This window comes from Suricata suricatta, chromosome 16 (assembly GCF_006229205.1).
Source record: "Suricata suricatta isolate VVHF042 chromosome 16, meerkat_22Aug2017_6uvM2_HiC, whole genome shotgun sequence".
In the NCBI taxonomy this organism is placed as follows: domain Eukaryota; kingdom Metazoa; phylum Chordata; class Mammalia; order Carnivora; family Herpestidae; genus Suricata; species Suricata suricatta.
This window is the reverse complement of record NC_043715.1, coordinates 41,837,671-41,859,846: the sequence shown is the minus strand read 5'-3', so window position 1 is coordinate 41,859,846 and position 22,176 is coordinate 41,837,671. Positions and strand designations below refer to the sequence as shown.

Below are 22,176 nucleotides of genomic sequence, written 5' to 3'. Positions count from 1 at the left end.
ACCTTTGACCTCTCTAGGGGCGGGCCTACTCACTCCCTACATAAGGGCCCACTCTGACTGGTCAATAATCTAAATGTTGTGATTGGCTCCCACAACTGCCAGTATTAGTAGGGGGGGTTAGGGATTGGAGTGCTGTGCCTGTGTTGTCATTTCCTGTAACGCCCCCTTCCCAAACTCATAAAAGCCCTACCCGCCTTTGTTCAGGGCTTTCTCTCCACGTGGCCAGCGGGTTGGTGGAATCTGTGAGCCTGAGCTTAAGCCCGTAGTAAAGCCCTTTGCTTTTGCAGGCGAGACTTGGTCTCCCTGGTAGTCTCTGGTCTTTTTTGGGGGGCGATATTACGAACTTGGGCATAACACTTTCACTGCATCCCAAAATTTTTGGTAAGCTGTGTGTTCATTTTCCATTTAGTTCCAAATATTTTTTAATTTATTTTGATATTTATTCTTCGATCTATGTGTTATTTACAAGTGTGTTATTTAATCTCCTTGTATTTTGGGATTTTCCAGTTATATTTGTTATTCATTTCTTTTTTTTAATTAAAATTTTTTTTTAATGTTTATTCATTCTTGAGAGAGAGAGAGAGAGAGAGACAGGATGTGAGCAGAGGAGGGCCAGAGAGAGGGGAGACACAGAATCCGAAGACAGGCTCCAGGCTCTGAGCTGTCAGCACAGAGTCCAATGCAGGACTTGAACTCACAGACCATGAGATCATGACCTGAGCCCAAGTCAGACACCCAACCGACTGAGCCACCCATTTTCTAATTTAATTCGTGTGGTTTAAGAGCAAACGCCATATTAATTATAATCTTTTAAATTTGTTAAGCTCATTTTGTGGCCCAACATATGGTCTACCTTGTTGAATGTTCCATGTCAGCTTGAGAAGAATTTATATTCTGCTTTGGTTGAATGAGGTCTGAGATGTCAATTGTATCTAGTGTATGCATCATGTCATTGTGTTCAACTTTGTCCTTTCTGATTTTCTGCCTGCTGGATTTGTCCATTTCTGATAGAGGGGTGTTAAAGCCTCCAACTATGATAGTGGATTCATCTCCTTCTCCTTGCTGTTTTATCAGTTTTTGTCTCACATGGTATAACATGTTTTTGTTATGTGAAAACACATTCAGGATTATTATGTGCCCTTGGAGAATTGACCCCTTTATCATTACATAATGTCTCTTATCCCTGATAATTTTCCTTGCTTTCACATCTGTTCTGTCTGAAATCAATTTATCCACTCCTGCTTTCTTTTGATTGGTATTAGCATGGTATAATTTCCTCCATACATTGGCTTTTAATCTATATGTGTCTTTACACTTAAAGTGCATTTCTTGTAGAGAACATACACTTGGGTCATGGTTTTTAAACCATCTTGACAATCTCTGTTTTTTTTTTAATTTTTATGTTTTTTATTTATTTTTGAGAGACAGACAGCGGGAGCAGGGGAGCATCAAAGAGAGAAGGAGACACAATCCGAAGCAGGCTTCAGGCTCTGAGCTAGCGGTCAACAACAGAGCCCGACGCGGGGCTCGAACCCATGAACCGTGAGATCTGACCTGAGCTGAAGTTGGATCCTCAACCGACTGAGCCACCCAGGTGCCCCTACAATCTCTGTTATTTAATTGGAGAATTTAGACCACTGATGTTAGAAGTGATTACTCCTGTGTCAACCGAAAAATATTAAGAGGCAAAAAATTGAGCAAAACCATTCACTAGGAATCAAATAATTGCCATTTGGGGTACCCAGATTTGGGTAGCAACCCAAATAGTGTCCCATTAAGGAGCAGAAACGGGTAGTTTAAATACAAAAGGAATGCATGTACACATTGTTTACAAAGAGTTGTGACTGGGGTTGGCAGCAGAAAACTAATCTTGGCCAAACACAATTGCTTGCTGAAGCTACCACTAAGCAAGAACAAGCCTCTACTGCAGCAAGTCGCAGGGGTTGGTGCCGAGCCCTCGGACTATTTACAGCTTGGCCCAGTACCGTTTTATTTCACCTTTTATACAGTTGGATTAACATTTACTTTATTTGTTACTGCTTTCCTACTTATTGCCTCCTTTTATGTTCTTGTTTTTTGTCTTCTACACTCTTTGTGCCTCAACTGAGCATTTCATATTACTCCATTTTCTTTCCTTTTTTTTTTTTTTTAACATATCCGGTGTATTTCTCTTTTTCTCTCTTAGTGGTTGCCCTAGAGTTTTCAATAACCATTTACAACTGACCCAAGTCTACCTTTAGGTAACACTATACCACTTCACAGGTATTGTGAGTGCCTTGTCATAACAAAATAATCCAAATTATTCCCTCCCATCATTCATTTCACCTATAAACAAGTATATGTAATGATAGATGACAGATAATCACACATGATCAAATTATCATTATTTTTAAACAAACTGTTATCTGTTAGAACAATTAAGAATGAGCAAAATAAGGGGCACCTGAGTGCTTCAGTCGGTTAAGCATCTGACTTGGGCTCAGGTCATGATCTCACAGTTCGTGGGTTCAAGCCCCGCGTCAGGCTCTGTTGCTGACAGCTAGCTCAGAGCCTGGAGCCTGCTTCGGATTCTGTGTCTCCCTCTCCCTCTGTCCCTCCTCTGCTCATGCTGTCTCTCTCTCTCTCTGTCTCCCAAAAATAAATTAAAAAAAAAACAACAGAAAAACAAAATAAAAAACTTTTTTTTTACATTTACTTATTTCTTCTTTGATATTCATTCTTTCTTTGCGTAGACCTGAGTTTCTGTCCTATATTATTTTACTTCCAAGGAACTTTTTTTTTAATAGTTTATTGTCAAATTGGTTTCCATATAACCCCCAGTGCTTCTCCCCACAAGTGCCCCCCACCATGACCATCACCCCCCCTTCTCTCCCTCCCCCTCCCCCTCCAGTCCATGGTTCCTTTTCAGTATTCAGTAGTCTCCCTTGATCTGTGTCCCTCACTCTCCCCGGCTATCTTTCCTCCATCCTCTCCCCATGGTCTCCTGCCAGGTCTCTCCTGTTAGACCTATGAATGCAAACATATGGTATCTGTCCTTCTCTGCCTGACTTATTTCGCTTAGCATGACACCCTCGAGGTCCATCCACTTTCCTACAAATGGCCAGATTTCAATTTCAATCTTTCTCATTGCCATGTAGTACTCCATTGTGTATATATATATATACACACATACATACACACCACATCTTCTTGATCCACTCATCAGTTGATGGACATTTAGGCTCTTTCCATGATTTGGCTATTGTAGAAAGTGCCGCTGTGAACATTGGGGTACATGTGCCCCTATGCATCAGCACTTCTGTATCCCCTGGGTAAATCCCCAGCAGTGCTATTGCTGGGTCATAGGGGAGTTCTACGGATAGTTTTTTGAGGAGCCTCCACACTGTTTTCCAGAGCGGCTGCACCAGTTTACATTCCCACCAACAGTGTAGGAGGGTGATGTCTCTCCACACCCTCGCCAGCATCTATAGTCTCTTGATTTGTTCATTTTAGCCACTCTGACTGTTGTGAGGTGGTATCTCAGTGTGGTTTTGATTTGAATAATATTTTTTTGTAAGGCAGGTCTACTGGAAACAAATTCCTTCAACTTTTGTCTGAGAAAGACTTTATTTCTCCTTCACTTTTGAAGCACAATTTCAATGTTTTTTAATTTTTATTTTTGAGGAGAGACAGAGCATGAGCAGCGAGGGGCAGAGAGAGAGGGAGACCAGAATCAGAAGTAGGCTCTAGGCTTTGAAATGTCAGCACAGAGCCAGAAGTGGGGCTCTAACCCACAAACATGAGATCATGACCTGAGCCAAGGTTGGAGGCTTAACCGACTGAGCCACCCAGGTGCCCCTGAAGCATAATTTCACAGAAGGCAGAATTATAGGTTAGTGGGGTTTTATTCTCTCTCTCAACACTAAATTTTTCACTCCATTCTTCTGTTTGCACAGTGTCTGCAGAACTCAGATGGAATTTTTTGTTACTCTATGTATGGTATTTCCCCCACCCTTGGCCTCTTTCAAGATTTTTTTCTTTGTCTTTGATTTTCTGTAGTTTGGAAATGATATGTCTAAGCGTAATTTTGTGGCATTTACCTTCCTGTTGTTTTCTGAGCTTCCTGGATCCCTGGTATGGTGTCTGACATTAATTTGGGGGAAATTCTCAGTTATTATTGTTTACAGTATTTCTTCAGTTACTCTCTCTCTTCTCCTTCTGGCACTCCCATTGTGTGTACGGTACACCTTTGTAGTTGTCCCACTTTTCTTGATTATCCTGTTTTTTGTTGTTGTTGTTTTGTTTTTTTTGTCTTTCTTCTCTTTGTCTTTCAGTTTTGTATGTTTTTATTGAGATATCCTCAGTCAAGTTCAGAGATTTCTTTCTTCAGCTGTGTCCAGTCTGCCAGTCAGCCTATCACAGGCACTCTTCATTCCTGTTACAGTGTCTTTTATCATTTGTTTTTGGCTCTGTCTTAGGATTTCCATCTCTCGGCTCACATCATGCATCGGTCCTTGCATGCCAGCCATTTGATCCATTAGGGCTCTCAACATATTAATTATGCTTGTTTTACTGATAATTGGATCTGCTAATTCTAACACCCCTGCCAGTTCTGGTTCGGCTGCTTGCTTTCTGTCTTCATGCTGTGTGTGTGAGGTGGTCTTGGTTTTGTTTTTGTTTTGGCCTTTTAGTGATGTTTTCTTGGAATGCCTTATTTTAGTAAGCCTTGTAATGTTGCCTTGATAGGTGAACATGAGGTACTCGCTAAATCAGAGCTGCTGTAAATAGGCCTTTAGTTAACGTGGTGGCAACGTGTCGGGGAAAGATGAGCGGTTTAGCGTCCTCAGTTGTCAGGATTTCAGGAAGCCTGTGCTGTCATTCTGTGACCTTCACAAGTGTGCCGCGGCTTGTTTCTCCTCTCTCAGGTGGGACAGGATGACTAGAATGGGCTGGGTTTGGGCATTTCCCTTCTCCTACCGGGAAGGCTTAGAAGTGGACTGGAGCGGGCTATTTCCCTTCTCCAATAATGTGGAAGGCTGGAGCTGACTGGCATTGCATCTTTTCCTTGTTCAGACCACTTAGGCTCTGGTTAACTAGTTTCCCCGGAGGGTGCGCCATGTTAAAAACATAGTGCCCTGGGGCACCTGGGCAGCTCCGTCGGATAAGTGTCTGACTTCGGATCTGGTCATGATCTCACAGTTTGTGAGTTTGAGCCCTGCATCAGGCTCTAAGAGCCTGCTTCGGATTCTGTGTCTCCCTCTCGCTCTGCCCCCCACCTGCGTGCTCTCTCTCACTCTCTCAAAAATATATAAAATGTTAAACAATTTTTTTTAACATTCCAAAAAAAAGAACAGAGTTCTCTGGCATATTTAAAAAATAATCCTTGTTCCTCCCCACCCCACACACATCAGGGCACAAGGGATTTTTCTCTGCTATTGACTGTGGGGACCTGGTCAGGTTCCTGGAAATACTATTCACTGCAGGGGCCTCCACAGGGAGGCCCTCAGTTTTTAACTTACAGATTTGTCCATATTGTGCTTCCAGAGGTTTGTCAACAATGGCTCAGGTTTTCCAGCCCCGGCGCAGGTTTCGCCAGTGGTTTTCACTCATGAATCTCTACTCTGGCAAACCACGGCCCCCCATAGTTACTTGTCTCTCCAACCCCAGGGGCAGCCGTTTGCCCTGGGTCCTCACCTCTCTCACAGATCGAAGAAGAGTGGTTTGTTTGTTTGTTTGTTTGTTTGTTTTGAGAGAGAGACAGTGGGGGAAGGACAGGAGAGGGAGAGAGACAGAGAATCCCAAGCAGGTTCCACACTGTCAGGAGAGAGCCCAACAGGGGGCCCGCAGCTCACAAACTGCGAGATCATGACCTGAGCCGAAATCAACAGGCGCTTAACTGACTAAGCCACACAGGCACCCCCAAAGTGGTTGATTTTTAAGTCTGTTCAGCTTTTTTCCTTGTTTGGATAGAGTAGTGACTTCCCAACTCCTTAAATGTGGAGCTGGAAGTCCCCTCACCTTTTTTGGGTGGCGTTTCTGAAGAAGAGGTATTAATTCTTAGTTTCACGTCTTTCTTACCTGCTTCCATATCCCTACCAGCGACCCCACCAGTTTTATTCTTCTGTCTCTTCTACTACATTGTAAATTCCTTTGGGGCAACTCTATGTTATTTGGCTCTAGCAGCACGATGTCTAGTGTGGAATCATCACTGAATAAATATTTAATAAGATAATATGTAGAAGCTGAGGAAAACACTTGTATTTTTATTTTTCCCCAGCTTCAGGTAGTTCTTATAGTATGTGAATTGTCTTAGAAAATACTATATTTTTAAGAATAAAGTCTGGCGGAGACAGCAGGACTCTAAGCTGCCAGGACTGGGTGACATTATAACTATTGTAATTTGCCATTTTAGGGGGTTAGAGTAATGCCAGGCCAATTATTTCTTCCAAATAGACTTATTATATCTAGGTATGCCCTGGAAAAGAGAATTTTTTCTGAATTTTTATGGAGCATGAAAAAACTCCTATATAGTATGAGACATTCTAGACCTAAAATTTCCAATAATTACAAAGCAATGGCAAGCTTTTTCTTCCATTGTTCCTCTAGATGTGAGAACCTAGATGTTACACCCATCCACCTTAGTAGAGTTATTGGATGTGTGGGAATGGTTGCCTACATCCAGATTAAAGAGAAAGACACCGACGAGACACTTAATCCTTTTTATAAATTCTTACATGTGTTTCCCGAGGGTACATTAGGGATGATCTCACCTACAGTGAAATCAGAGTGATTCACTCTGGGGCAGCACCGCCTCTCCCCGCTCTGAACTTCACTTCTCCATCTCACACATCGGCATGTGCAGTTGTGAAGTGTGGCTATACCACATCCATATATATATGTATTTTTTCTTGTTCTCATTAATTAATCTGCTCTTATACATCTTTGTTCTTTTACTCAACTGTGGAGGGAAAATTGACCTGTATGAGTGGTGATGTGTTGAGCCAGGCTTAACTTTTCAAAGTTCTGTGGTTCAACAAATTAGATGTGGTATATCCTTATATATTTTAATATATAATATTACATATGTGTTATATAATAGATAATATACATATATTATACAATATATGACTATATGCATACATATAGTGTGTATACATGGTATATATGTGTGTATATATATATATATATATATTATATCATTTTATATACTATTTAATCTTGGGAAGAAGGGCCTCAGTGAGGGAAATGCAGAAGAAGACAGCGTTAGGCAGCATCCAAGGATAGAGGGAAGCTGGCCCATAGCTTGAGTTTGCCAGGCGCTCAGTTGCAACCACAGATGACGTGGTTGATATTTACTGATCTCTTACTTCTTTCCACAGCAGAACTTCTCGTGGCCAGTGTGCAGACTTCTGATCAGCCTCATCTGAAACGACACTGTTTTACGCATACACAGATGCCCCAGAGTATCTGGCTTTGGCTCGCTCTAGAAGGACAGAGCGCAGGTTAAGTTGTTTGACATAACTGGAAGGGCTGAGCTCTTCCCATTAGTGGGGCCCCTCCCCATTTCTAAATAGCTTTTGCTGAGATATGGTTTCTTTCAGTAGAAGAAAATGAATGGGTGGGTGATGCAATCCTTTCTGTCTCTAAAGAAACCTGGACTGGTGACAAAGGTGCCCCAAGGCAAGAGAGCTGCTTGCTGTGCTCTGGAAGGCAGCAGCAAAAGTGAAGTTGAGCTGCTTCCTCAGTGGAGTTCACTGCTCCGCATCAAAGAGAGTGCTCGGTGTAGGTAGACCCCAGATGTTCTGAATGAAGGGGAAAATAGCAAATCTCTTAAAAGAGTATGGTGTCGTCCCATGAAACCGCAACAGAGGTAGTCTGCCCAGGACCGCCCCAGCCGGTCTGTGTGACAGTGGGAGCGGAAATATCCAGAAGTGCAGGTGTGATGCTGTCCTCTTCTACCGGATCCCCTGTGTTTGGACCATGAGCGTCGGGTACTCTGACGTTCACACATCCAATCACAGGTGTGATGCTAGTCCCTCAGACAGCAATAGACGTGCCCTGGCCAGGTGCACACTCGGTGACTGATGGAGGGCAGGGACAGAAGGGTCTCGTAGCAGGCATTCATTTCTTCTCAGTGGTGCAGGCTTCTCCAGTAGTCACAGGTTATCTGTGATTAGATGGGTCCCAGGTGCTCACAGGAGATGCAGGAAGAGAAATCTCCAAACACAGTTATGGGGCTGCGGTTGGCCCCTCCCACGGCAAAACACATGCTCCTTCAGGTAGGACCCAGGAGCTCTGACTGCAGATACAAACATGAAGGTCACTAGGCATAGCTGTGGAGTTTTCCAACTGACTGCAATAGATGTAGCCTGGGTGGGAGGGTCCCAGGTGATCTGAACACAAGGAGGAACACAAATGTCTTTGGGCACATGTACCTTCTCTGTGATGCTCTCTCCTCCAGCAGTAGTAGGCAGGTCATGGCTGGGCTGGCTCTAGATGCCCTCATTATAGGTAGGAAGGAAAGTATTTCCAAGGACAGATTTGCTCTCTGCAGTGCTGGCCTCCCCGCTTGCAACAAGGATGCAATAGGCTGACAGCACTCCCCAACATGAGGTATGGTGCTGGGTGTCCCACAGGGGCTTGCTCCACAGCTGAGTGTTCCAGACATGGAGCTGCAGCCCGGGACACACACCATGACCCCCAAAGCTGCCACTACCCCGTGGGTTTGCAGGCCTCAGAGCTCCAATTGGGTTTGAAATGCTACTGGCAGGAGGTGAGCAGCAGTCCTCAGAGCAGGAAAGAGTGGCTGTGCCGTTGGGGAAAACGACTGAATTGTTCCCCCAAAGCCGGCTGGGTGTTGACAGAGATTTCAGATTTGGAACACGGGGTGTGAAACTCTCCTGAGCTGACTGCTGGTGGATTCCAGGGCAGGAGGGAGGTCCTGCTGGGGCTGCCGGCATTCCGACGGGAAAGAGCTGTTAAAGCTGTCAGGAAGAGGCAGAAAGAGGCAGGAAGACAGCAGGCTGGGAACTGAGGATGTTATCTATGTTGACTTCGAGTCCAAGGCAGGCATGGATTGCGAGTCTGAAGGGTCTTGGAATGAGGCCTCTGCGGTGGCAGTGGTAGGTGAGCCAGAATAGATAGGGGCATGGAAGCGAGCAGCTTCCTGTTGCTGCCCATACAGGCGTCCAAACTTGAGCTAGTGGGAGACTTCTGCCCCAAAAGGAAGGGGGAAGATTCCAGTAGGGCCGCTGGCCATCAAAACAGTTGGACTGGTGGCCACTGTGGCCTTTGCAGGGGTTATTTGCTCCACACTGGGAGCAGCCTGGTCACGTGGGAGGGTTCTCTTTCTGGATTTTTGGGGATACCTGGGAATGAAAGCCTGGCAAGGCAGAGTGGTGTCTGTGGATATTATACCAAAGTGCAAAGCACCCTCTGAGGTCCAATCTGCAGCTGGGCTCACTGGGATGTTGGGGGTGACTGCAGAAGCAGTGATGGGCTGGCTGGTAAAGACGGGGGACACTAGTGAAAGGGACTTGAAGAGGAGTCTGTAAGAAAAAGGGAGGAGAATCCACACACATAGATGTAAGTGACTCAATTCTGGGCAGGGCAGGCCTGACGGAGAGGGTGTTAGGAGGCATGGTAAGTGAAACAGAAGATGCTGCAACTATGACTGAGGGTCTGGAATGCAAAGGGCCCCTAGTCTCATTATTAAGCAGAACCCTAAAGATGGGTTGGAATCTATAAAGTGAGCCGTAGTAGGAATAGCAAAAGGAGAGTTAGATGCTGGGTATCTCCTTTCGTGATAAATACCTGGTGTGGGCATAGGCAAAGGGGCAGATAGGACTGTGGGCCAAACAGACAAGTCAGTGACTGCTCATTTGGTAGTATCTGGATCGGCAAGGGGAAAGTGGCCAATGGCAAAGTAACCGCCTTCCCTGCAAGAGCAGGCACGCCAAGTAGAACTGCGGTCTGAAGTGGGCCGAGCTGTATGCTGCAGTCTTGTGGCTCCACCTTCCCCATGGTGCCGTGTTTTCTCCAAGCTGATGTCTTCGGCGATGACTGTCCAAGGCAGGTGGGGGGTGGAGGCATCTCCCTTGGACCCCACAGCAGTGGCGGTAGTGGCAGCAGAGGCAGCGATAGTGGCATTGACATTTTCTGTTTCTAGGACCCACAACCAACAGGTGTGGGTGGAGTCTCTCCCTGACTATCTGAGAGCTTTCCTCTCTTGAGTCGTTGTCTTCGACTTCAGTAAGGGCGGGGCTGAGTCGGTGGCCTTACTCAAGCTCTTCCTTTCTCACCCTCTCTGGGCACAGGGCCGGGCTAGACAGACCTGCTGCCCCTGCACCACCCCTGCAGAGAAGCAGGAGGCCACCCACGGGGCTGCACAGCCTCGGGTAAGGAGTTCATGGCAGGTGTCTGATGTCTTACTTAAGCTCTCTTCTGGGAATAGAGGTTTCCCTTCTGAGGCTCAGGATGCTCTCAAATATACGACAACTTCATTTGTCGCCAGAAACCTAGATACTGATGACACGTGCTCACCCTTATGGGAGCCCCTTTCTGGTAGTCCTGACTTTTGCACGCTTTTCTATGGTCTTTTGACGTTGCCTTTCTTCACGCTCCTGGTGACTTCAGCTCAGTTTCTTTCTTTTTTTTTCTTAAAGTGAAAAACATTTATTTCTTTCTTTTGAGAGAGAGCATGTGGGAGGGGTAGAGAGAGCAAGAGAGAGAGAGAGAGAGAGAGAATCCCAAGTGGGCTCTGCACTGGCAGTGCGGAGCCTGATGTGGGGCTCAAACTCACAAAGCATGCGATCATAATCTGAGCTGAAATCAAGAGTTGGACGCTCAACCGACTGATCCACCCAGGCACCCCCTTCAGCTCAGTCTCCTTTAAACAAGGATCTGGAGGGTGACTTGGATGGCACTGGCCTTTCACAGGTGACTACCTCATTAGGTGACAAAGGCAGAAGAGAGTCAGCATGTGTCCAGGTGGAGGGATCTTTATCCTTCCAGAGTGGACAGACACGATGAGGCACAGGCAGAGAGCAGTGGCTTCTTCGGAGAGTCCCCTCAGGGCCACCAGAGAGGAGCACCAAGGCTGCCTGATCCAATACCGCCCGTTAGGGGGACGTAACACCAAGAGGCAAAGGCCCCGGCAAAGGCAGAACTGCCTAGGGACAGGGCCAAGGAGAGGTGCAGGGGCAGGAGAGCGGTCTCAGCCAGATGAGGAGCACTTGGGAGGGCGGGGAGCAGGGCAAGCTGAGAGAGAGGCTGGCCGAGGCAGCCGCCCACGAAGGATAATTTGTGCACTGCTGGAAGTGTGCTGTGAAATTTGGCGAGCTCTCCTGGCCCCGTGCTCCTCCCCGGGAAACCGTGCACCATGCAGCCTCCTGCTTGTGGGCCACCACTGGGACGTGGGCCAGGAAAGCACACCGGCTAAGCCCACACTGGCAAAGGGCAGGGTCCAGCGGCCAAATCCTGGCAGGACTTTATAGCATTTCCTGACTTCCCGCTGCAGGGTGCAGCTGTTTGGAACCAGATGGGCCTGGCAGCTTGGTGAGACTGTTGAAAGACTAAATTCCAAGAGCCCACAGGACTGTCACCTCAGTGCCAGTGGAGGGCAGAAGCAGAAGCAACCTGTCACTGGGGGTCTGCCAGCCCCTTTCCCTGTGGTCACCAGAGGACAGAGCCTGCTCAGTGCCACAGCAGGAGAGCATCCTAGATCCTGCCAAGGTGGGGGCCTGGCTTTTGGGACCGAGGCTGAGGAGACTGGGAGTCGGCCTTGTCTCATGTGGTTACTGTGTGTCCAGACAGGGTTGTGCTAAGGCAGGAGGGAGGCGAAGGTAGCCCAGCCTTGTCCTTTCCTCCCTTAGCAGGAGTCACCAGTTAACTCTCACAGCCTGTCCTCCACGCCCTCCCAGCTGGTTGGTCATATCTCAATACCACCTCCAGAGGCCACTGCCGCTCCTCTCCAGTTCCTGGAGCCAGGGGTGCCTTTTCTGTGGCCACTCTGGAAAGGCAAGTGTCATGAGCGTCACCGGCTAGACTACTAGGTTTCAGAACACCAGTGGAGACATGGATATTGCACAACAACATACTCTTTCCTGACAGGCAGGTTCTCTTTGCTTACTTTCACAAATTTGGTTAAATGGCCTTTAAGCCTCAGAGCCTTCCTCAAGTCACACAGGTAGGAGTCACACAGGTAGCAGTGACGTCGCAAGCACTTTAACCCAGGCTGTCTGATTCCAGCGCTCATGCATTTAACCACCAGACTGTGGTACCCCCTCATCAGGTATGCATCATGTATCACTGCTTTTGACACTTCGTACAGTTACCTGCGCATAATGAACACAGTCACTGCCTGTGAGATCTTCTTCAGCTCAACTCAGAAAGCACCCATTGGCCACACCAGGCTCCAGTCTCAGAAGATGTAGGTAGGACAGGGATTGCCAGCTGGTAAAATACCCCTATCAGGCATTTCTTGAGGCAAATCATGCAGCTATGAGGGATCTTCTCGCAGGTGCAAGAAGAGCAGGTCCATAGCAGGTGCATGCTGCATCTACCCTGGCTTACAAGCCTTTTGCCCCAAGGGCCTCAACATCTCTTGTAAGAAGTCCACAGACCAGCTTTCAGGGTCATGGCCAAAATGGAACAACTTAACCAAGATTAACTTTTCCAGTCTATCAGTTGCTACTTTTCTTAGGTCTTAAAATTTTTTTTCTCTCAGTATTTTGTAACAGGTTCCAGAAATTACAGATCATAGGTCAAATTTGGCTCACAGCCTGTTTTTGTAATGCCAATTAGCTTAAAATGATGTTAGCACTTTTAAAAGGTTGTAAAATCAAAACAAAAACAGAATATGTGACAGAGACCACACATGCAAAGCTTGCACTGTCCCTATTTGCACTTTATAGTGAAAGTTTGCCAACCCCTGAAGTGTACTTCTTGGTGTGTAGACCTTATACAGTATTTACTAATTTATTTCTTAGTACTTTATGAGGTTTTAAAAATGCTATTGTAAATGGTGTCTTTTAGATTTTTGTTTTCAGCTGTTTACTGGTAGCATATAGAACCCACAATTGGTTTTTGTATATTGATCTTGAATGCTTATATACCACATCTCCTTTATTTATTATTCATTTAATGGACATTTGGGCTGTTTCCAGAATTTGGCTGTTGTTGACTTGATTTAGAATTTTTGTAGTGTATGGAGAGTTCCTTTTCTTTTGTGTTACCTAGTTTGATGAACGTTTACAGTTAGTATGCATCTTTTTTTGTTGCAATGCATTTCTCATTTGTAACATCCTTGTCCCGTTTTGAAATTAAAACTTATTACTTATTTCTTTATTTTGCATTATTATTATTATTATTATTATATATTCTAGTGCCACAATTAAAGTTTTCTTCTTGTCCTGAGCTTCATATATCTCTAGTGACTACTGTATTTTCCCTGAATGTCCAATCTTTAATGTCATTGGTTGTGATATTTCTGCTCAATATTCCAGTTTATTTTTCCTATCATCAACTCAAACTCTTTTAATATTTAAACAAAATATTGTGTACTATATTGAGTTATTTTATTTTTCAACGGTTATTGAAAATTAAAGTAGCCTAATCATATTGGGGTCTTTTCCCAATATTCTTCACAAGCATATCACTTGTTTCTCTTTCCACCTATTTTGATTTCCTGTTTTTTCTCATTGTCCTCAGTAAACATTTTGAACATACTGCTTATATCTGTATAATATGGCATGTATTTTCTTCTGACGCTTTATTCGTTAGCTTACTTATTTGTGTGTCTGACTCTACCTAATTTGGTTGTAAAGTTGGGATATATCACATTTTGGATTTCTCCAGTCACTTTCTTTGTTCCACTCACATTGGGGGAAAATTGGGCAATCCACACAGGTTCAGTCCCCTTGTGATCAGACAGGATCTCATTGGAGAAGTAGTTTCTTAGCATGATTACTCTTCTAGATCCTTCTCTTGGCTTACTTTAGGTTCTGGGATGTTCTCATATTTTCTTATTAGCTTTTTTTTTTAATTAAAAAAAATTTTTTTATGTTTTTTATTTATTTTTGAGAGACAGAACAAGATAGAGCGAGCAGGGGAGGGTCAGAGAGAGAGAGGGAGATACAGAATCTGAAGCAGGCTCCAGGCTCTGAGCTAGCTATCAGCACAGAGTCCGACGCGGGGCTCGAACCCACGAACCTTGAGATCATGACCTGAGTCGAAATCGGACGCTTAACCGACTGAGCCACCCAGGCGCCCCTCTTATTAGCTTTTTTGAACATTTAAAAGATTCTTTAAAATTTTGATTTTTTAAAATTTATTTGCACTAATGGAAATTTGGATATTATGTATTTTTTGTTTACTAACACCACAGATATCCACAATGCACACCTTAAAAAATATTTCTTACAAGTAATTTGTACAAACAACGTAATCTTATAAAAACTTTCTTTTATGTTTTGGACCACTATTTCCATCTTTTAAGTTATCATATCACAATGTAATTTTTAGAATATTATTATTTTAATATCCTTGAAAGTATGTTCATATTTTGTACAACTTTATTATGGGATAACCATACATAATTAATGGAGTGTCTGTGCATCACAATCCATTAATGTTTTTCTGTAACATTATGTTCCTCTTGGTAGAGCTAGTTTTGTGTATTCAAGTCCTTTTGCTCCACTTATTAGCATATCCAAGTCTTTGTAGAAATAATTTAAGTTTGGATTTTCTATCTCATAGTTATGCAAAATATCTTATTTGAAATATGCATCTAGTGAAATGCTACTTGTTGATTTTACTTAAATTGATAATTTCTATTGTCATTCCACAGAGCCTTAAAATGTGCCATTTAAATTAATTTTCTCTGGCATGTGTTTCTCTGGCCTCCTCTCTCTGCTCATCAACAATGCTTCCAAATTGCCTCTGAACTACTCAAATTTTCTAATAATGGTATTTAGCACTTGTAAAGAGTGTGTTCGCTTGCTGTATATACAAACCACTTTATTACAATGATGGTCTTACACGAACTTTTGTTTATACATTGAACTCGGTATTATATCTATATGTATACAATGTTTGGATATTGTCTAACATGTTTGTGTAATGGTTAGCCACATGTTTCATTAAATTTTCACATCTCAATGCCACTCTTTATTCATGTCATTTTCTATGTCCTTATTCAAATTTAAATTTGTCCTATAATTATTGATGCAAAAGAGATGGTTGGATTAGTCTCTGGTCTTTATAAGATCCACAATCAAATAACACAATTCCCTATTTGTTTGGATTTTGTACTATGTTTGTCCCACACAATAAATATAAGTAGCAAGTACAGCAGTGCTAGTTGTTACTTGTTTTTCTAAACAGAAGAACCTGTGAGATTCCTATTCATAGTTGCTCCAAAATCTTATTCTTCAACATTATTATTCCTTATTATTCCTTCTCAAATGATAAATATGTAATCCCATGAAAACCTATAAAGTAAATTTAAATTCCTATATAAGTACACATTATCTGACTAAACTCAAGAGGGAACAGAATATATGAATAGATCTATGTTAAGTAAAGGGAGTAAAGAAATATTCCTACACACAGAAAAATGCTCAAATTCATACAGATTTCTTCTTAAATTTATGAAACAGTTAATAAAAAATTAAAAACCCATAATTTACTAACACTTCCAAAACAGTGAAAGAAGGGGGGATTGACTGCGGAGGCCAGACCACGCACCCCAGTCGAACGGTCCCCGAGTAGGTGGTTGGTGTCAGCGAAATATCTATAGGAAGCAAGACAGACAACATGAATGGTGGTAAAGCCACACTTTACTAAGAAAATCAGTGTCTTTTATGCCATAGGGGTTTACACTTTTTTTTTTCTCTTTAATGATTACAAAGCTTATGGTCCTTGAGAGAGTAAAAACATGCTCTGGGAAGAATCTTTTTTTTTTTTTTTTATCACAAAAGAAAGAACAGTCAGAACAGAAGTAAAATAAAACAGGAATGAGGGAGTCTGTCTCTCAAAGATTTTTCTTTTCTTCAAGGCCCTTTAGCAGCTATGTCTGGGCAAGACGCTTATCATTCAAGGGGTTAATTTTAGACAGAGGATTGTGTTTGCCCCAACAGCAGGCAATGAGCTGGGAACAGAAATAATGTAAGGGAAAGCATGTGCCACTAACTGACTCAAGTTGATTCAAAACTTAAAGCTATATGCCTTTTTTGCTTTTGCAAAGCAACGAGAAAAATCATAGACAGGTTAAATAGAAGCCACATGTGCAGCCCAGGAGGCCAAATGTTGCTTCACAGTCTTTTGACTTGTTCCACAACTTCCCAAATTTTTTCTCCTGTGCCCTGGAGGCATAGCCATCAACGGTCACTTATGTAGATTCTCCTGTGCCCCGGAGGCCTGGCCATCAATGGTCACTCTTCTGTGTCCTGGAGGCCTGGCCATCAATGGTTGCTTTGCGGGAGGTTTTTTGGCCTGCTGGGTTCCAACAATTGACCAAATTATTTACCAATTCATTTTAAGAGATCTGTTATTATACAGAAAAGAGAGCCAGACAAAACCATCATGAATAAACTACAGATGATTATCTCTCATGAATATAGACGTATAAGTTATAAAACTGTATAAACCGACATCAACAACATATAAAAACAATTACAGTAAGTGATGTATCATGGAATTCTACTCCTGAAAACAATACCTTATTCTATGTTAACTAAATAAAACCTAAATTAAAGAAATTGCATACAGCAAACAAGTAGGATTATCCTTCAAACACAAATTGTATTTAACATTCCCAAACCAATCAATGTAATGCACCATACAGGTAGATTATAGAATTAAAAATTATTTCTATGACTGAAAAGCACTTGATTCAGAAATCTTTTTATCATTTAGGGCATTACACCTTTTTCACAAGTATAGATTATAGAAATCATACATGGCAACTTTACCAAGTATCAATATTTTCCAATGTTTTAATTGAAATGTTACTTCAATTGTAAAAATTATCTCCGGTTACAAAAAATAATCGAAAACCTTATTGGATTTCAGTTGCTTTTAAAAAGGTCCTAAGACGTCTTAAGCTAAACAATACCTTAAGTAGAAAAACACTAATTTGTAAATAGTTTGCTCTACTATTTCTGTGGTTTATGTACATTTATTAACTGGTTTCTTTTCCAGGAAACCTGAGGAGTTTATTACATTAAGCACTGTAAAATGAAGACAAGAGCTAATCACCTTCTAAGAAATATACTCTGTGTGCAATAATTGCAAGTACCAGAGACCTTAGTTACTGGTTGGTAACTGCCTGCCGACAGAACGGGAAATACATTTTGCTTCTCAGCCTGCAGCTGCCCCTTGGTATTCAAAGTAAGGATTTCCCATAAGTAAAAGCTGCAAAGCAATTCACATAGTCGTTGGTTTAGGTCAATTCTTTTCTCATTATTATTCTCTTTTTCTTCCCCACCGCCCCCACCATATTATTAAAAACACTAAGTACCTGGGATTTATGCTTCAGAAAGACATCATTTGAATAATTTCAAACGACGTACAGCTCATGTAAAAAAGATGTTTTGTGGTCACAATTGCTTCAAAAAGTAATTATATTCAAATAACCTGACATATCATGCTTTAGCAATTACACAGCCAGGATTTTGACACACGGCAATTTGTAAGTTAGGCAAATGTGAACTGCGGGAAGATGTGAACAGCTGTTCTGTTTAAGTTTGGAGTGCTGCGAGATTTCGGTAATGACTTGAATGCTTCAGTGAACGTCACCAGCCCACGGGATAGCATGCTAAGTCACAGAGTACAAATCCAAAGAAGGTAATACCTTTCCCCAAGTTACAAAAGTTTGGCAAATTAATATGTTACTCTTTTATACAATAAAACCCTTTGTGTTGCCCTTGGGAGTCACCTATTCTTTTAGTGGGATTTTTCACTCCGCAAATGTCATTTAAGTACCAAAACCAAACACTGTGATGTTTTAATGGTAGTTTATAGCAGAGCAAATTATTTTATACAAATTAGTATGTCCTTTTAATACAATGTAATTCTCCTTTTAAAGAGCAGCCCCTCACTCCAGCTCGGGAAGGTCACTGCAGCTCGGTCACTGCGTGTGCGGCCTCAGGTGGCTCTGCTCTGGGGTTGGTCCAAAGCCAGGAAGAGTTCCAATGCACAGAAAAGCTTTGAAATTCTGCCGTAAGGGAGACTGACCATGCCAATATGACTTTCCAAGGGCTTTGCAAGAATTGTTAATATTTCACATAAATATTGGAATCCTCACAATTAGATGGTCACTACAAACAGTACTACTTCCGGATGATCCCTTTTGTTTAGAAACCCTGCACCTCTGTGTTTGGATCAGAAGTCATATAGCTGTTCTTCAGCTTAAGAAAAATCTACCTAAAATATAGTTTTATTTTTTTAAATAACAAATAAATACACTGCCAGCTTGCAGAGACCTGGGGGCGGGGGGGGGGCGGGTCCAGACCCGCCTTCCATCCTCACTTCTCTGCAAACGCCAACGCCGCCATCGGCGTCCTTATGCTCGTTCTCGTAGAAGCTGCCAATTCTTCAATCTCCGCATTTAATTTGTGTATTACCCATTCCATTGCTTTTCGGCCTTTATTCGCATTCGAAGATATCATACTCGCCATCAGTCCTTTGAGGTAACTGCTGAGACTGACTCCTTTCACCGTGATTATGGCTTCCTGAGTCAAAATAGTTTTTCCTGGCTCCTGAGGATGTGGTTTGTATATAAGTCTCTCATCTACTGAAACCATATTTGTAAATGAAATATTAGTAGATTTGAGTTCCATTGTTCTGTCTACGGGATCAACCACAGAATGTTCCTGCATGTAGGTTTTTGTTCTTGCCGCACTGATAAGAGACTTCACAATGGAAGGCAGTCCCCACTCCGTGCTGAGAAGTGGATGGCTGTGCAGCTTCCTGGAGGAGTCTATATGTCTGTCCTGCATGTCCACCCCAACCACGCTCGGGTTCATAAGGTTCGGGTATTTCTGCATTGCCGCTGTTGTGACAGTTTCCCATGGGTGGTCAAAGACGTGCTCCGAAGTCCAGATCTTCATGGTGCCGGCTGCCTGCTCGACCCCCGGCCGGTGCTAGAAGACAATGAGGCAAAAAAGCCGAAAAGCACTTGAAACAAAAAACTGAATCATGACAAAAGTCTCAGAGGGAGCTAGGATGGTGCATAGTAGGAGGACCCTAGGTTCACTTCATTCCTCTAACGCAAATGACAAGTATCATATCATTCTGAATACCCATAAAATTTACCCTGGGGCTAACAGAGCAGCACAACCAGTGGGAGAAAAGGTACCAACCACATCAAGAAAGGTAAGAAGTGCATTCTCCCTGATTGCCAAGAAGTATTCCATATATATATCTTCTTTATCCATTCATCAATCAATGGACATTTGGCCTCTTTCCATAATTTGGCTTTTGATATTACTGCTATAAGCATAGCACTGATTTGTTTCTGAAAACTGAACCAGCCCTGCTGTCCAGAAATAAATCCCACTTGATTATTTTGAAGCATTATTTTAATGTACTGTTGAATTTGATTTTCTAGTATCTTGCCGCTTTCCCTAATGGCACACAGGAGAAGAATTAGGCACAAACAAGTCAGCTGTAAAAGAGAAAGGGAGCAGGGGATGACTGCTTATAACAACTGTCACCATGAACAACTCCACAGTCTCATATTTATTGAGAAGATGATAGTTAATCAATTCCAAGGTTGTTTTTAGTGATAAGAGAGTGATATCATGAGAAAGACAGAACTTGCTCAGGCAGGTATGTTATGGTTGATCAGGCACAATCAATGTTTCACATAAACAGGTGGTCTCTGAGGAAACTGAGAAGTCGACACAAAAGAAGCACGAGGCTTATGGCCCAGGGCGGGCCATGTATTCCTGGCTGCCTGGCTCCTGGCTCCTGTTATACATCAGTTGCTTTCCCGAAGAGACATTACAATGTGTATTTTCTTAAAGCGATATTAATCATTATATAGTTTTATGTACTGTTTTTCTCCACAAATACATTTTAAGGGTCACGTTGTTCTGAGGGGTTGCCAGTATCTCTTTCAGAATTTTTGCATCCATGTTCGTCAGGGATAGAGGCCTGTATTTCTCTTTTTCAGTGGGCTCTTTATCTGGATTTGGCTACAAGATAACGCTCACTTCATAGAATGAGCTTGGAAGTTTTCCTTCCATTTTTATTTTGGAACAATTTGAGAAGAGTAGATATTAATTCTTCTTTAAATATCTGGTAGAATTCTCCTAGGTATCTACCTGGCCCAGGAGTGTTGTTTATTGGGAGATTTTTTTTTATAACTGGCTCTATTTTTTTTTTTTTTTGCTGTTTATGGATCTATTCCAGTTTTCTATTTCTTCCTCTTTCAATGTTGGCAGTGTGTGAGTTTGGAGGTATTTGTCCACTTTTTCCAGGTGGCACAGTTGGATAGCATGTAATTTTCCATAGTATTTTCTTATAATTGTTTGTATTTCTGTGGTGTCGTTTGAGATCTCTCCTCTTTCGTTTGTGCTTTTATCTTTTTGGGTCCTCTCTCTTTTCCTTTTGATGATTTGGCTGGGGTTTATCATTTTCCTTTATTCTTTCACAGAACCAGCATTTAGTTTCACCTATCTGTTCTGGTGTTTTTTGTTTGTTTCCATATAATTACTTTCTGCTCTAATATTTCTTATTTCCCTTCCACTGCTGGCTTGAGACTTTTTTTTCCCTGCTCCATTACTAAATCCTTTAGGTGTAAGGTTAGTTTGTGTATTTGGAAACTTTCTTGTTTCTTTAGATAAGCCTGAATTGCAATGTACTTTTGTAAGGACGTGGGTCTGATTTAGGCTTCCCCTGTACTTAAAGGCCAAGGTGCCGGCTTCTCAGTATCATTGGCCAATGGAAGGGCACACATTGCTCAGGGAAGGAGGGACAACTCTTGTGGCACCCAATCAGGAGAGGCCAGCTAACACCTTTGACCTTTCTAGGGGCGGGCCTAAAGATGGAGGCTAGTCATGCCCCACCCTACGTGAGGGTCCTGGGCCCACTCTGTGATTGGTCGATACTCTAAATGTTGTGATTGGCTCCCACTACTGAAAGTATTGATGGGGGTAGGGAATGGATCACTGTGCCTGTGTCATCATTTCCGGTAATGCCCCCTTCCTAAAAAAGCCCCTACACTGCCATATTTGGGGCTCTCTCTCCACGTGGCCAATGGGTTGGTGGAGTCTGTGAGCCCGAGCTTAAGCCCATAATAAAGTCCTTTGCTTTTGCATGTGTGACTCGGTCTCCCTGGTAGTCTCTGGTTTCTTTTGAGGCAATATTGGAAACTTGGGCATAACATATGGTGCATTGGCTGGGAAATCCCTCCCCTACCCAGAGCTCCTGGGACCCCGACACGTTGGGCCTAATCGCCAGCTGGTGAGTGCACTCATTTGTTGTCCTTCTGTGTGCGTCTGTCTGGGTCTTCGGACCGTCTGGGTCCTTTGGGACCATCTGTTGTCTTACTGATCAGTTTGGTTTGTGGGGCCTCAAAGGAGCCAGGTGGACAGGCCGCAGAAAGCTCAAGGCCGTGGGTGCCAAGAGATGTCTAGGACCCACTCTGAATTAGGTGAGTGGGGTCTAGGACCCCACCGGGACGCCAGAGAGCTGGCTCACATCTCTGAATTGGGTGAGTGAGATCTAGGATCCCACCGGGAGGCCGGAGAGCCAGTTCACCTGTCTGAATTAGGTGAGTGGGGTCTAGGATCCCACCGGGAGGCCGGAGAGCCAGTTCACCTATAGTAGGTTGGGTGAGTGGGGTCTAGGACCCCACCCTGGGAGGCCGGAGAGCCAAGATACAAGTTTAGGTAGGGCACTCACTCGCGTTTGTGTAAGGTTCGAGAGAGGGTCAAGTCCTGTGGCGCTTGCAGGGACACCAGAGAATACATGGGCAAGATTCAGGTGAGACATCAGGCGGGTTTATGTGAGTCCTGCACACACCTGAAGCTGGATCAGGCAAAAGGTCAGGTGGGTAGGTAGCAGTCCTGCATACACCTGGAAAAGAGATTAATTCCATGGCATAACTCTGGAGCAGGTTGGAACTGTCGCACCAGCAATGACACAAGAGGAAACTAGGGTTTGGTCTCCTCTTGTCAGGGTCCCTAG

General features: G+C 43.3%; 1 protein-coding gene and 1 long non-coding RNA gene across 15 annotated transcripts in view; one reads left to right on the top strand and one right to left on the bottom strand.

Annotated features, from left to right (window-relative positions):
- LOC115280869 overlaps nucleotides 1–13,326 on the top strand; it is a 33,513-nt gene extending 20,187 nt beyond the window's left edge. The window contains exons 4-5 of one of the 4 annotated variants that reach the window (XR_003903980.1): nucleotides 7,359–7,481; nucleotides 11,498–13,326. This is a non-coding gene — a long non-coding RNA (uncharacterized LOC115280869). Of the gene's footprint in view, nucleotides 1–1,428; nucleotides 1,468–7,358; nucleotides 10,678–11,497 lie in introns of those variants that run through there. The other 3 variants (XR_003903978.1, XR_003903977.1, XR_003903979.1) reach the window with 3 other exon arrangements.
- Nucleotides 1–22,176, bottom strand: part of LOC115280844 (PRELI domain containing protein 3B-like) — an 89,117-nt gene that overhangs the window by 16,561 nt on the left and 50,380 nt on the right. For 6 of the 11 annotated variants that reach the window (XM_029926005.1, XM_029926003.1, XM_029926004.1 and 3 more), the window contains 2 exons: nucleotides 21,892–22,065; nucleotides 16,763–19,124 (listed from right to left, as the gene is read on the bottom strand). The exons of 3 other annotated variants lie outside the window; for them this stretch is intronic. In XM_029926005.1, the coding sequence (XP_029781865.1) occupies nucleotides 18,507–19,124; nucleotides 21,892–21,981 (708 nt within the window). In that variant the 5' untranslated portion in view covers nucleotides 21,982–22,065 and the 3' untranslated portion in view covers nucleotides 16,763–18,506. Of the gene's footprint in view, nucleotides 1–14,298; nucleotides 15,773–16,762; nucleotides 19,125–21,891; nucleotides 22,066–22,176 lie in introns of those variants that run through there. 2 more of the 11 variants (XR_003903952.1, XM_029926009.1) reach the window with 2 other exon arrangements.